Here is a 12,657-nt window from a genome sequence, read left to right as displayed (position 1 = left end):
ACCCTTTCTCTTTCTCCCTCCGCCATCCTGTCCCACAGATCCATTGACTCTGTTGGGGTCAAAAACAGTCATTCAACAAACATTTATAATGAGGGTGCAGAATGGAGTAATTAAGAGCTCAGGCTCTGGAGCCAGACAGCATGGGTTCCAATCTCAGCTCTGCTGTGTGACCTTGAGTGAGTTATACACCTTCTCTGGGCCATTTTCCTCAACTACAAAATGGGGTTAATGATAGTACCTCCTCGTGGGGCTGTCGCAATGATTAATTGAGCTACTGTGGGTAAAGAGCTTGCAAGAGTGTCTAGCACATGCTGGAGTATGTCTATGTTAACTGGAAATACACTTACAGACACCTGCTCTGTGGAGCCCCACAACTCGGGGGACTCAGGGCCCGGCGGGGAGGTGCAGATGCGCTCCCTCCTGCGAGAGCGAGGGAATAAGGAACCGCCCGCGCTGGGCTGCTTTCCTGTGCCATCTCAGTCCCTCCTCCCCACAGCCCTGCGAGGGGGCAGGTCATGCCCAGTCACCCTGTGGGGACACACAGGCCCGGGTGATGGGCACAACAGTGCACCGAAGATTACTGCTTCAGCTGCGTGGACACCCGTGCCTGTGGACACTGCCCCAGGCTCCCCCAGGACAGGGCTGCGCAACCACGGCGCCATCCAGGTGTGGGCCAGAGAATCCTCACTTTTGGGGGGGAGCTGTCTTGTGCGTAGTAGCTTGACTAGCGCCATCATGGCCTCGACCTGCTCTGACAGTAGCAGCCCACAAATTGTGACAACAGAAAATGTCTGCAGACACTGGCAGTGTCCCCCGGGGTGGGGGGATCACCCTTCGCTGAGAACCGCCGGTCCATGCACACAGGCTGCGTGAGGTTTGTGGTCCACTTTTGGCCCCGTGCTCCCCTTTTTAAAATCCTGTCTGTTTTTGAATAGGCAGTATGTTCTGAATTCCAAGGGCATAAAGGGTCTGCGCTGAGAGGTCTTTCCTGCTCGGCCCCCAGGCCCCAGCTCTCCTCTCCAGAGGCCTCCGATTAATCCAGCGGCTTTGGAACTATATTTTCACCTTAAAACTTCCCCTGGAAGTGACGTCATACCCATAGACCCAGAAAACAAAGCTGCCAATGATGGAGACTAGTACTGTGTGCTGGGTGCTAGTCTAAGTGCCTTGCACAAATGAAGCCATTGAGTCCTCATGCAAGCCTGTGAGGCAGGGACTACGTGATCCCATCTTACAGAGGAGGAAGAGGAAGCACAGAGAGGTTAAGTAACTTGCCCAAGGTCTCACAGCTAGGAAATGGTGGAGCTGGGCTGACGTGGGGCCCAGCGGAGGATGCCCCCTTCTCCTTCCCCCTCCGCTCCCCCAGGGTGTCCCCACTGGCCTGGAGTAGCTCAGGCCTGTCTTCCTTCTTCTCCCTCCCGCATTCCCAGCACCAGTGGTCCTCAAAGTGTGGCCCCCCGACCAGCAGCATCAGCATCACCTGGGAGCTAGTTAGAAATGCAGATTCTCAGGCCCTGCCCCAGGGGAACGAAGCCAGAAACTCAGGAGTGGGGCTCAGCAGTCTGGACTTGAACCGGCTCTCCAGGGGATTCTGATGCGGCTGAAGTTTGAGAACCAACACCTCCTGCCCCCTCGTGTTCTCCTGGGTTGGGGTGCGCCCTCCTCACTGGCCCGGACTGACACCCCTTCTCTGGCCTTCCATCCTGCAGAGGTTGGACCCTTTCCTTGCTGGGCTCCGCCGGGCCTCCTCCCTCCTGCAGGCCTCCATCAAGGAGTTTGAGAGGCGCGACCCCCCTGGAGGGGTACAGGTGAGCCTGGAGCGAGTGGTAGGGAAGCACGTCACACCCCGGCCTCCAAGAGCAAGGGCTCCGTGAAGGGGACAGCCGGGGTGGGCGCCATCACCCCTGCTTTTCATCCATTAGTTTGACTAATATTTATTGGGCGCCCGCTAGGTGTCATGCCCTGGAGACCCAGCCTGAGGCAAACTGATTTGTCCTTATTCTCATGGGGTTTATTTACGGTGCAGTGATAGAGGCAGACATTTAAAAAGTAAACAGAGAAATGGATATGTGGTTACGAATTGTGCGGAATGCCAGGAAAGTAAGATTGAGGATAATGGGGAAGGATGGAGGGCCTCCCTGAAGAGCTGGTATTTCAGTTGAGGCCTGAAGGATGAGAAGGAGCCTGCCATGGGAATGGGAGGGGGCTGAGCTCCAGGCAGAGGGCAGGCATGTGCAAAGGCCCTGAGGTGGGATTATGCTTGGTATGTTCAAGAATAGCGTGGAGGCCCAGGTAGAACAGAGTGAGTTGGGGGTGCAGCGAAGGAGGGAAGAACTAAAGGATCTTCCGGGTCCGGGGGGGGCTCTATCAAGGAGGAGCTGGGCTGTGATTTGATTCTAAGTGGGCGGGGAAGCCACTGGAGAGTTTTGAGCAGGGACATGATCAGTCGCGCACTTTGAGATCCTTCCAGCTGCCATGTGGAGAACAGACTGCAGGGGGAGCCAGAGTGTGGCAAGGAGACCCGTGAAGAGGCTGGGATGGATGTCCCGGCAAGAGATGATGGCACTGGGCCCAGTGAGGTTGCCACGGTGATGAGAGGAGGCTTGGCTTGAGGAGATGTTTTAGAGTGAGAAAGCACAGACTTCCTGTAGGACCATGAATGCCAGACTGGGGGAGTTGAGCGTGATCTGGGCGTGGGGAGCTCAGGAAGGTTGTAGAGGGAGAGTGGGGACTGGGCCTCAGGCCACCTCCCTCCACTGGCAGGAGGCCTCCAGGTGTCTGAGCAGGTCCAAGGAGCTGATGGAGGCCGTGCTGAGGGACCCGGGCCTGCTGGGCCTCCAGCGGGAGGGCGGGGCCACCCTGGCCAGGCTGCAGCAGGAGGCCAGCAAGCTGGACTTCCACCCCGACGTCAGGTACAGACCCCGGGGTTCTGCGCCCCCACCCCACCCCGTTCCCTGGCTGGGGAGCCTGGAGCTGGGGCCACCCCGCTGAGGGGACACATAGGCCTCAGATCCTGGACTGACGCCTCGGCAAGGTCCCCGTCCCTTCTCTGCTGCTCCTCTTCAACCCCGGCCATCCTCAGCCGGTGTGGGCATCGGAGGACAGCCTCTGGCCGTTTCTGGTCACCCTCGGGGACCTAGCACCTTCTCTGACCCCAGAATTGTGTTTGTTCTCTCCATCAGAACAAACACAGTTACAAAGTTTGCATCAGCTTCTACGAGCAGTTTGTTTATTTCACCACCACGTACGCCGCACTAAGGATGTACACAGCCTTGTCCTCAGGGCTTTACAGATATTGACTCACTTAATCCCCACCCATGAGGGAGATCCTGCTGTTATCCTCCTTGTACAGCGGAGGAGCCTGAGGCTCAGCGAGGTTAAGTGACTTGCCCAGGGTCACACAGCTGGGATGTGGTGTGGGCCAGGACTCGAACCCAGGCAGCCTGGCCCAGAATCTTGAACGCACCACCCTGAGCTGCGCCCACGGGCAGATTCACGCTGACGTGAGTGCCGGGCAGCAGCGGGTGCTGGCGCGGCGTGTGGAGTCACCTCCTTGCCCCTCACACGGGCCGGTGGGCTGGCACCGTCTTTCCCGGCACGTCCCCGCCTCCCTGCTGGGCCCCCAGCCGCCTTGTCCGCCGTAGGTCCCTGCAGACCCCTGGCCGCCGGCGGCTCCACCAGGGGGCGCTGTGGCCCCACATGAGTCCCGCGCGCGGTTTTCCCGCACACGGTCCCGGGCTCCCGCCTGGCGGCCCTGCCCCCTCCCTCTGCCGGGCGGGGTGGCGTTGTCCATCCCGCGAACGCACCCGGGGGCTCACGCCTTCCTGGGGCGGGGGGGCAGTGACCTGTGGGGGCGGCCGTCAGATGGGGCGGCCCGCAGCGCGGCCCCCTCAGGAAAGCGGATCTCCTCCCATCCCCTCTCTCTCCTCCCATCCCCTCTCTCTCCTTCTCCTTCTGTAATAAGACCCCCGAGGGCAGAGGAGGGTGGGCGGGATTTGAGGGGTGATGGAACGCCCGAGCACTCTCCCTTTCCCAAGCGTGGCCACGCCTGGAGTCCCAGCTACGCCCCTCCATTTACGTCCTGCTGGCTTGGACCAATTTTGTAAATTATGTGCAGAAAAAGCCGTGGGCTGGGCGCCGGTCCCGACTGCCCGGCTGGGGTCGGGGCCTTTCTCCCGACCTCAGTTTTCCCATCTGAGAAACGGAGGCCAGAGCGGGAGGCCTCTGACAGCCGCTCTCCACCGTGGCAGGGGAAATCGCAGACCCCGAGCCCCGCGCCGTGGTCAGGGCTGTGAAGGTGGGGGCCGGCTCCCAGCCCGGGCGGCCCCGGAAACCCGAGGGCTCTGGAAAGCACTCACGTCCGGGGCACACTCGGAGCCTGACGCACTTGGCCCGGGTGGCCTGGGCATCGAGATTTTTAAAGCTCCCGGGCGGGTTGTCACGTGCAGCCGGGCTTGAGAGCTAAGGCGTGAGATCGTTCAGTCTCTGCAACCAACCTGTGAGGTGGGTTCTGTTACCCACACTTCTTATAGATGAAAACACAGAGATGCAGAAAGAAATTTGCACAAGGCCTCACTATCAGGAGGTAGCAGGGCTGGGATTTGAACCCGGATCTGTCCAGCTCCGTTCATACCCTCCGAGGGAAAGGAAGGGTCATTTGGTTTCCTGCTGTGTCCTCTAGTCCTCCCAGTCCCATGGAAGGCCAAGGCTGGGCCCAGAGAGGTGTAGGGACCTGTCCAGGGTCACACAGCAAGTCAGCAGCTGGAATACCCCAGCCGGGGCCACGGGCTTGGTGGGAGTTAGGGGGCAGGCCTATGCTGGGCAGGAGTGCTGGGGAGGGTCACATCTTAGGCTTCTCTCACCTTCCTCCACTCCCCAGGAGTCATCTGGCTGAAGCCACTGCTCTGTACAGCCTCATGGACGAGCAGCTGCATGTCCTGGTCACCGCGTCCAACCACCTCCTGGGGAGGCTGGAGCTCCGCGTCCGCCTGGGCCGCCTGGAAGCTGCCATCCTCCAGGTGAAAGGGGAGGCTTGCCTGGGGGAGGTGGTGGCTTCTGCCTGGCCAACCCCCACAGGGAAGGTCCTGTTCCAGGCCGTGTCCCAGCCGGGCACCCTGCCCTGGTGTAAGGACACGAGGTGGGCAGTCCTTCAAGGATGCCGGGCAGGCATCCTTGGGACACATGACGTGACACTCAGCAAGTGCTTAATGGGTGAAAACCTAACCCCCAAAGCTATACTTATGGGAGACCAGCTGTGTGCTGAGGCTGGGCCAGAGCCCTTGCACCCAGCGTCGCTTTCCAGCCTCATCACTCCCCCATGCTGTGGGGAAGGTGCTCACAGATGAGAAATCCCAGGCCAGGCGACATTACATCACCGGCCCGTGGCCACACCCCATGGTCTGATCCTGGAGCCCACACCTGGCAGCACCTCGTGTGACTGCGCTGCCCAGAGCAACATGTCCCGTCACCTTGGGGCCGTGGGGCGCAGTGCGCTCTGGAGCCAGATGGCGTGGGTCCGGTCGTGGCTCCGGCCCTTACTGGTAGTGTGACCCTAGATTAGTTATTCAACTGTTCAGTGCCTCGGTTTCCTCATCTGTTACATGGGGATAATCTTAGTTCCTGCCACACTGGGCTTTGTGAGGATGAAGTGAGTGAATACACGCCTTTAAGACACCCCAGAATAAGAAGGGACTTCTGCCCATGGGTTCAAGAACACCCCTGTGCGTCATCGAATCCTTACGTCTACCCCATTTTGCCACTGAATGAACTGAGGCCCCAGGAGGGGAAGCACCTTGCTCCAGTCACACAGTGAGTTCATAGCAGGCCCATGCACCTTCCTCTACAGCGGGCAGCTTTTCTCCAGCACTGTTTGCACACCCCCAGGGACAGGGAGCTCATCCCTCCCAAGGCTGCCCCTTTGATGACTGGGCGGCACCGAACGGTTAGAGTAAGCTGAAATTTGCCACCCTGTGACTCATTCAGACAAGTGTGCACCTAATGTGTGTAGGGCACCGGCCAGGCCAAATGCCCTCTGGGGTGCACTCAGGGAGCCCCCTCCCTTTCGGATATTTGAAGAACATGACAGAGCACTCCCTTCCACAGGGTGTCTGTTCTCCCCCCAGAACTGGGAGGGTTTCCGTCCAGGCCAGTGGCCTCCCCGGAAGGTGGGGCGCTGGCCAGGGGCCGTCTCCCGGCAGCCCCCTCACGTCCAGACCTCCTCCCCCGCCCCAGGTCAGCAACTGGATGGAGCAGGAAGGAAGCCGGTGCCTGCGAGCGCTGACCCCCCGGGACGGAAGCCTGGAGACGGTGGAGCAGGCCCACGCCGCGTTTGAGGACTTCTTCCTGCAGGCTGCAGTGCGTTCCGGAAACTGAGGAGCAACACCCGAGCAGAGGGAGGGGCGCAGAGGGGGCGGCACGGCAGGACCGCACGGCGGAGGTGGGAAAGTGCGAGGAAGCTTCCAGAGACAGTGAGGAGGCCAGTGCGGATCACAAATGGTTCCGCTTAGATGGTGTCTCCTCCAGGAAGCCTTCCAGGATCCCCAAGTCCACAGATGACCAATCTCAGAATCTCTGAGGGCTTCTTAAAATGCTGATTCCAGGGTCCCACCCTGGGCCTACAAAGTCAGCCCCAGAGAGCAGGGCTGGGGAATCTGCGTCCTTGGTGCGCTGGGTCCTGGGCACAGGGTGATTGAGCCTCTGTTTCAGCCCTCAGGGAAGGCCCAGGCCAGGGGGATGGGGGCGGGGGACAAACAGGGAAACAGGCAGAAAGGGATGGCTGTGGGGACACGAAGACGTTGGGGTCAGGGAAGTTTCCCAGAAAGAGGTGACACTAAGCAGAGTCCAGCTAGAGGAAGTGAGCGGCCTGGGCAAGGGCCTGAGTCTCCCTTGTATAGATGGGGAAACTGAGGCTCAGGGAGTCGCAGACTCGGCAGCGGGTAGCGGGAGGTTGCAGCCCAGGCGGGAGCTGAGTGGACCCCCCACTCTCCCCGCTCAGGCCCAGTACCGGCGTGGCCTGGAGCTGTCTAAGCAGGCGGCCCAGCTGGGAGCTGCAGGAGGGGCCGGAGAGGCGGGAGGAGCCGAGCTCCCAGAGCTGGCCGCCTTCGCCGCCACCCAGCGGGCCTTCCAGGCTAAGCTGACCCACTTCTACATGGCGGCCGAGCGGCAGCGCACAGACCTGGAGACGCAGCTGCACCTACACCACTTCTGCAAGAGGGTGAGCCTTGCGGCCCGCCTGCACAGACACCCCCGCAACCCCCACGAGGCCCGGTGGGGGGCGGGGAGCAGGGAGCGGCCTAGACACAGCACGAGGCTCTTTGCATGATTCATTCCCCTTGTCCCTTGAGTGGGAGAAAGCATGACCCGCGTTTTCCAGAAGGGAAACAGGGTTTGCGAGGTTAAGTCACCTTCCTAACCAGGGCGGGTGACCCCTGACCCCAGCTTGTCCCACTACACCAGGCAGCCTCCCACTGACCTGGTGTCAGCTCTCAAAGGACCCTCAGGAATCACCTGCTTCTTCAACTCTGGGATTAGGGGAAGGAGCCCGGGGATTTCTGAGCATCCGGTCAAAGCCGTAGACTCCTCCACACATGGATCTCTGCAGGCAACGTCAGGGGTCAGGACCAGGCTGAGAACCTTGACCTCGTGCCCCTCCTCTGTGGCAGAGTTGGGGAAGCAGGATCAGAGAAGGGCTGTCACTTAACCAAGGTCACACAGCAAGCCCATGGCACCATTCGAGCGCTCTTTCCTCTGTCTCACCTTGCCCTGCACAAGGTGGGGGCGCCGGGGCAGGAGGGCGCAGTCAGCTGAGGCTGGGCCCAGAGGCTGCCCTGAGCACCCTCAGAACAGAGGCCTCAGTCTTCACCAGGAACCAGAGTTTGGCCAGGAGGCGGGGGGGGGGGGGGGGTAGCGCCACTGTGTGTGTACGTGGGGGGCGAGCGCAGAGTTGGGGTGGGAGGCCAGAGGAACTGCATCTTCATCTCCCAGCAGCCCAGTGTGCCACGGTTAATCAGCCCCATCCTACAGATGCGGAAACTGAGGCCCAAAGACGGAAGGACTTTGCCCAAGGCCACACAGCTGGAGGAAGGAAGAGCTGGGATTTGAACACAGATGTGTCTGCGCCCCATAACATGCCCCGTATTCTTCTCCGAAGGTGGGGGCGTGGCAGCCAACTCCCATGTCCCAGCAGCATGAGGATGGTGAAGATTAGGTGACCCTTAGGCGGGAGCCCACATTATCGACTGTGTCCTCCACCCAGGCCCTCCTGTGGGCGCTTCACAAACCCTGCCTGACTTAATTCTCACCATATCTTTATAAGGGAGGGGCACCAACATGGTTTCCATTTCACAGATGAGGAAACTGAGGCCCAAAGAGGACAGTGACTTGCTCGAGGTTTCCCAGAAGGTCAGTGGTCCAGCAGGATTTGCCCGAAGAGCCCCACCCTTCCTAAGATCATGAAGCCAAACCCCTCGGTTTTCCGATGGGGAAACCGAGCTCCCGAGGGAGCTGTAACCCAGCTGGGTCAGGAACCCACATCTCTGGCCCCAGCCCAGTGCCCTCAGCCGCCCCTCGCACTCACCACCGAGGACAGAGTGTGGGAAGAGGCTGACCCCTTCTCTCGGCTGTCACGCTGACCCAGTACATAGGGGACAGAGAATACAGGATGCTTCAGAGTGCAGCGGGAGGGACCCCGGTCAACTCATGCCTGGGGCGCCGGGAGAACAGGCCGCTCTCTGTCTCTCTGGGGCAGCAGGCAAGGGAGGCGGATGTGGGCAGTGATGGCGACAGGATGCCCCACTCCCAGCTGTGCAGTAGAGCGAGGCAGGGGTTGGATCTGAGACTGAGTCAAAGGCGACTTACGCCTGCAGGGGCTGTGTGACCTCAACGCTAGTCTTCACTGCTCTGGGCCCCAGCTCCTCGTCAATAATAATGACTATAATAATAACAGCAACCCATGCTTATGTTGTTCTTACTACGTGGCAGGCCCTCTGTTCCTGTCATTTTGCATATCGTTTCGTTGTCACACCAACCCTATGAGGCAGGCACTATTACTATGCCCATTTTACACTCAAGGAGACACAGAGAGGTCAAATAACTCACCCAGGGTCACACAGCTAAGAAGTGGCAGAGCTAAGATTCAAACCCAGATCATCCAGCTCTAGTGCCTGGTAGTGGGAGAATTAATTTAAACGTAAGTAACCCCCCAGCTTTGCTCAAATTTGGAACGATTATTATTAACGTCAATATTATTATCATTAGTAGTGGTGGGAGGGGTAGTAATGCCTCATGGCTTAAGGGTGTCTGGAAGCTTCTCTCCCTTGCTTACTAATTTCAGCCCCTTGGCCTTCCCCGGAGAAACTAAGCTTAGTCCAGCTCTGAGGCCTTTGCGGTTGCTGTTCCCTCAGCTAGGAACGCTCTTCCCCTCCACCAGACGGTCTCTTGTCTTTCTTCAGTGCTCTGGCTCATGTGTCCCCACCTCCGAGAACCCCGTCCTGACACCCAGCTCCCACCCCCGTTCTCTCTCATCACACTGTGTTTATCGTTTCCTGGTGCCCTTTGTGATCTGACATTATCCTGCTGCCTTGTCACCTGCTTGTCCCTCGTCTGTCACCTGTGAGTGACCTCCCCTATGCGGTGGCTGGGGCTGACTGGTCCTGGTCCTGGTCCTGTTGGCAGTGCCCAGCGCAGGGCCAGCGCCCAGGGGGCTCGGAAACGCTGAGGACGGCAGGCCAAGAGGTGGGAGGAAGAGTAGGAGTTAGGAAAGGAAGGCAGGCGGGGGTTAAGTGTGTGAAGGTGGAGTCTGACCCTCGCCTCGAAATGGCACAGGAGTTGGCAGCTCTGACCCCAAGCCCCGCCATGGCCGTCCCCGCTGCTCGACTTGCGCAGGCCCCTTCTCTCTGGCGTGGAATTTTAATCCACACAACAAGGGGTCGGGCGAGATGATTTCCGAGGTGCTCTCCATCTCTGTCCAGCTCGGCCTGGAAGATGGAGTCCCAGACAGACAGACACACAGACAGGACAGCCCAGTGCTGGGCCCAGCCCCAGGTGAAGGGCGTGCGGGCAGCGGCTTGTGCACTAAATAATAATAACACAGTTGTGGGGCTAACGGAGATTTATGGAGCCCTTCCGCGGCCGTGAGCTCCATGTGCTTCCACCAATAGGAAGCCATTTATCTAAAGACAATTCCCTTAATCCGCAGAAAGACGGTTTCCTCGGAGAAAATGGCTCTCCAATCCCACAAGCTAACAGCTCGCTGTCGGCTTCTAAATTAATGGAGAGAAAGATTATGTTTTTCACACGCTGCTGGGAACGGCTTGGCTCCTTTGCAGCCTGCAGATATTTTGGGTGAATGGCAGAAGCCCAAAATGGGGCGCAGAGCCTGGAGGGAGGGGCCTCGGGGCTGGGTCTGCTGACTGTCACTGGTGACTGCAGGGGTGCGACTCTACCTGGGCCAGTTTCTCTGTGCTAGGAGCTGCTTGGAAGATGCTGTCTGGAAGGCCGGAGAGATCTGAGTTCAAACCCAGCTCCTCCCTGACTTGGGATCTGGGGCAGGTGATTTCATGTCTCTGAGCCTCGGTTTCCTCTTCCATAAAATGGGCTGCGGGTACAGTTCTGTGTGTCACACATGAGACACAAGAGAGCCTGGCAAATAAACGTCAGCCGGCCCCCTCTCTCAGCCCCTCTCATAAGGGGTTCGCACAATTCCAGCATCCAAGTTTTCAGCACTCAAAAGCCTTTTCATGATCCTCTGGCACAATCTCCCATTTTACAGGAGGAGACACTGAGCCCCAGAAAGGGTAAGTGCTTGCTGGCCCCGAGGTCTATCAGCCGGTGCCCGAAGATCCCAGGGGTGCTGGGGACTCTTTCCTGCTGGCAGGCGTGTGCGCCCCGGGAAGAGAGGGAGCCCACTGTCATCATTGTCAGCAGGGGAAATCATGGCCACGCTGAGGGGCCCCTCACATTGATCGGGTGCTTGTTATTAACTCGATCCAGCAATATTTATTCTTCAGGTCCCCTCTCTGCTCCGAGAGGCACGTCCCTGTCCACACCGAGCCCCCACAGCCCCACTCCCTCTCTGCTTATCTCCCAGATGACCTGGTTCCACAGGGACTGTCAGGACCTGATGACGCAGCTCAGGCTGGGCAAGGCCCAAAGGACCAGCCCTGGGGACCAGCGCCGCCTGCACCGCTACCTGCAGCGACTGGCGTCCGAGTTCCCTGAGGAGAAGCTCACGGCCATGGGGCTGCAGGTGGCCTCCCTGAGCCGGGAAGGCCTGGGCCAGGACCTGTGGGAGGAGGCCTGGGTGAGACACGAGGAGATCCAGACCCTCCTGAAGAAGGCCGTGGCCCACTGTCCTTGCCCAGCGGGTCCCACTGCCCACTCGGCACACCCGGAGCCAAGAGGGGCAGCCACCAAGGGCCAGGGTCTGAATGCAGAGGTCACCTCTAAGGGAAGGCGGGACCTGCCCCTCCAGCACCCACTGGGCCTGGACAGTTCGCCCAAATCCTGTTGGCCTCCTTGGGCCCCCAGAGTGGGGCGCAACAGAAATTTCCTGGTGGGCCCCCAGACCAGGGAAGCTGGCCAGGCTGTAGAGGCTGAGGATGGCGAGGGCCCCCGTGAACCCCTTGATCCTGCCCCTGAACGGTCTCTTGCCACACTCTTCTCCTGGCAGCGGCTCGCCAGGCAGGGTCAGAGCCCCCGCCCCACTGGGGGCAGCTTCTCCTCAGAGGGGACAGACTCCCAGACGTCTCTGGAGGACTCGCCACAGACAAGTCCCCCAGCATCCCTCTAGCTGGGAGCCCCCACCATGTCACCATGCTCCAGGGGGTGGCTGGGCTGGGGCCCAGCTGCAGAGGGAGCTGGGGAGCCCTGGCCGATCCCATGGAGACATGGCTCCTGAGCCCTCAGTGTGTTTGGCCTGTGCTGGGGGGAAGAGCACCTGGACCCGCTCCCGGCTCCAGAAAACTCCAGGAAGACCCGACTTACGCACATTGACGACGGTGAGAGAGAGGTCAAGGCAGGATGCAGTGGAGCAGGTGGTTGGCTTCACGGGCCCTGGGTCTCATTGTGGAAAGAGCTGCTAGTACGGACCCTTCCAGGGGTGTCAGTCATAGGCAGGCCCGATGCCCGCCTGGAGTTCAGGGGCACACAGCTTCCCCTTGGAGAGCAAGGGGCAGAGTTGCCCTCATACAGAACCATGGGTGGGGAGATGCCGGAGGGGCGCCTTGTCTCAGGGTCCCATGGAAACAAACCTCAAGACAAGGATTCGAGGGCACATCTATTTGGCTGTGATCCCAGGAACCCCTGGTGGAGGCGTAGGGAGACGAGTCTGGGGAGGGAATAAAGGGTGTTGTTGTCAAGTAAATTACCGTGTGCTATTTATTCGCTGGCGCCATTGGCCTCCGGTGAAGAGAATCACCTGCTGGCAGCCAGTTAGTGCCCACAGAAGGGTAAGGGCGATGGAATGTCTGCTGCCCTCTCTACTCTGTCTCCCTGGGCTCCTCCAACTGACACGGGCCATCGGTCTCAAAGTCAAGGAACCCCACAGTCTTGTCCTTGCCCTCCGGAGAGTAAGGACTCTCGCCCTCCGATGTTCTCTGTCTTCTTCCCCTCCCCACCACTCCTCAGGCTCTGCATCCACTCCCCCACAGGTCCCCACCT

The 12,657-nt window shown here is 59.7% G+C and overlaps 1 protein-coding gene across 7 annotated transcripts in view; it reads left to right on the top strand.

The window, feature by feature from the left end:
* The window catches only part of KIAA1755, a 39,968-nt gene extending 27,607 nt beyond the window's left edge, over window positions 1–12,361 (top strand). For 4 of the 7 annotated variants that reach the window (XM_023626543.2, XM_070247926.1, XM_070247930.1 and 1 more), the window contains 6 exons: window positions 1,710–1,808; window positions 2,764–2,912; window positions 4,880–5,018; window positions 6,232–6,354; window positions 6,995–7,213; window positions 11,087–12,361. In XM_023626543.2, coding sequence (XP_023482311.2) covers window positions 1,710–1,808; window positions 2,764–2,912; window positions 4,880–5,018; window positions 6,232–6,354; window positions 6,995–7,213; window positions 11,087–11,788 — 1,431 coding nt within the window. In that variant the 3' untranslated portion in view covers window positions 11,789–12,361. Of the gene's footprint in view, window positions 1–1,709; window positions 1,809–2,763; window positions 2,913–4,879; window positions 5,019–6,231; window positions 6,355–6,994; window positions 7,214–7,986 lie in introns of all 7 variants that reach the window. The other 3 variants (XM_023626544.2, XM_070247929.1, XM_070247928.1) reach the window with 3 other exon arrangements.
* The last annotated feature ends 296 nt before the right edge of the window (window positions 12,362–12,657 follow it).

The sequence above is a fragment of the Equus caballus genome, chromosome 22 (genome assembly GCF_041296265.1).
Source record: "Equus caballus isolate H_3958 breed thoroughbred chromosome 22, TB-T2T, whole genome shotgun sequence".
Classification (NCBI taxonomy): domain Eukaryota; kingdom Metazoa; phylum Chordata; class Mammalia; order Perissodactyla; family Equidae; genus Equus; species Equus caballus.
Note: the sequence above shows the minus strand (reverse complement) of the source record. Positions and strands in the feature narration are given on the sequence as shown.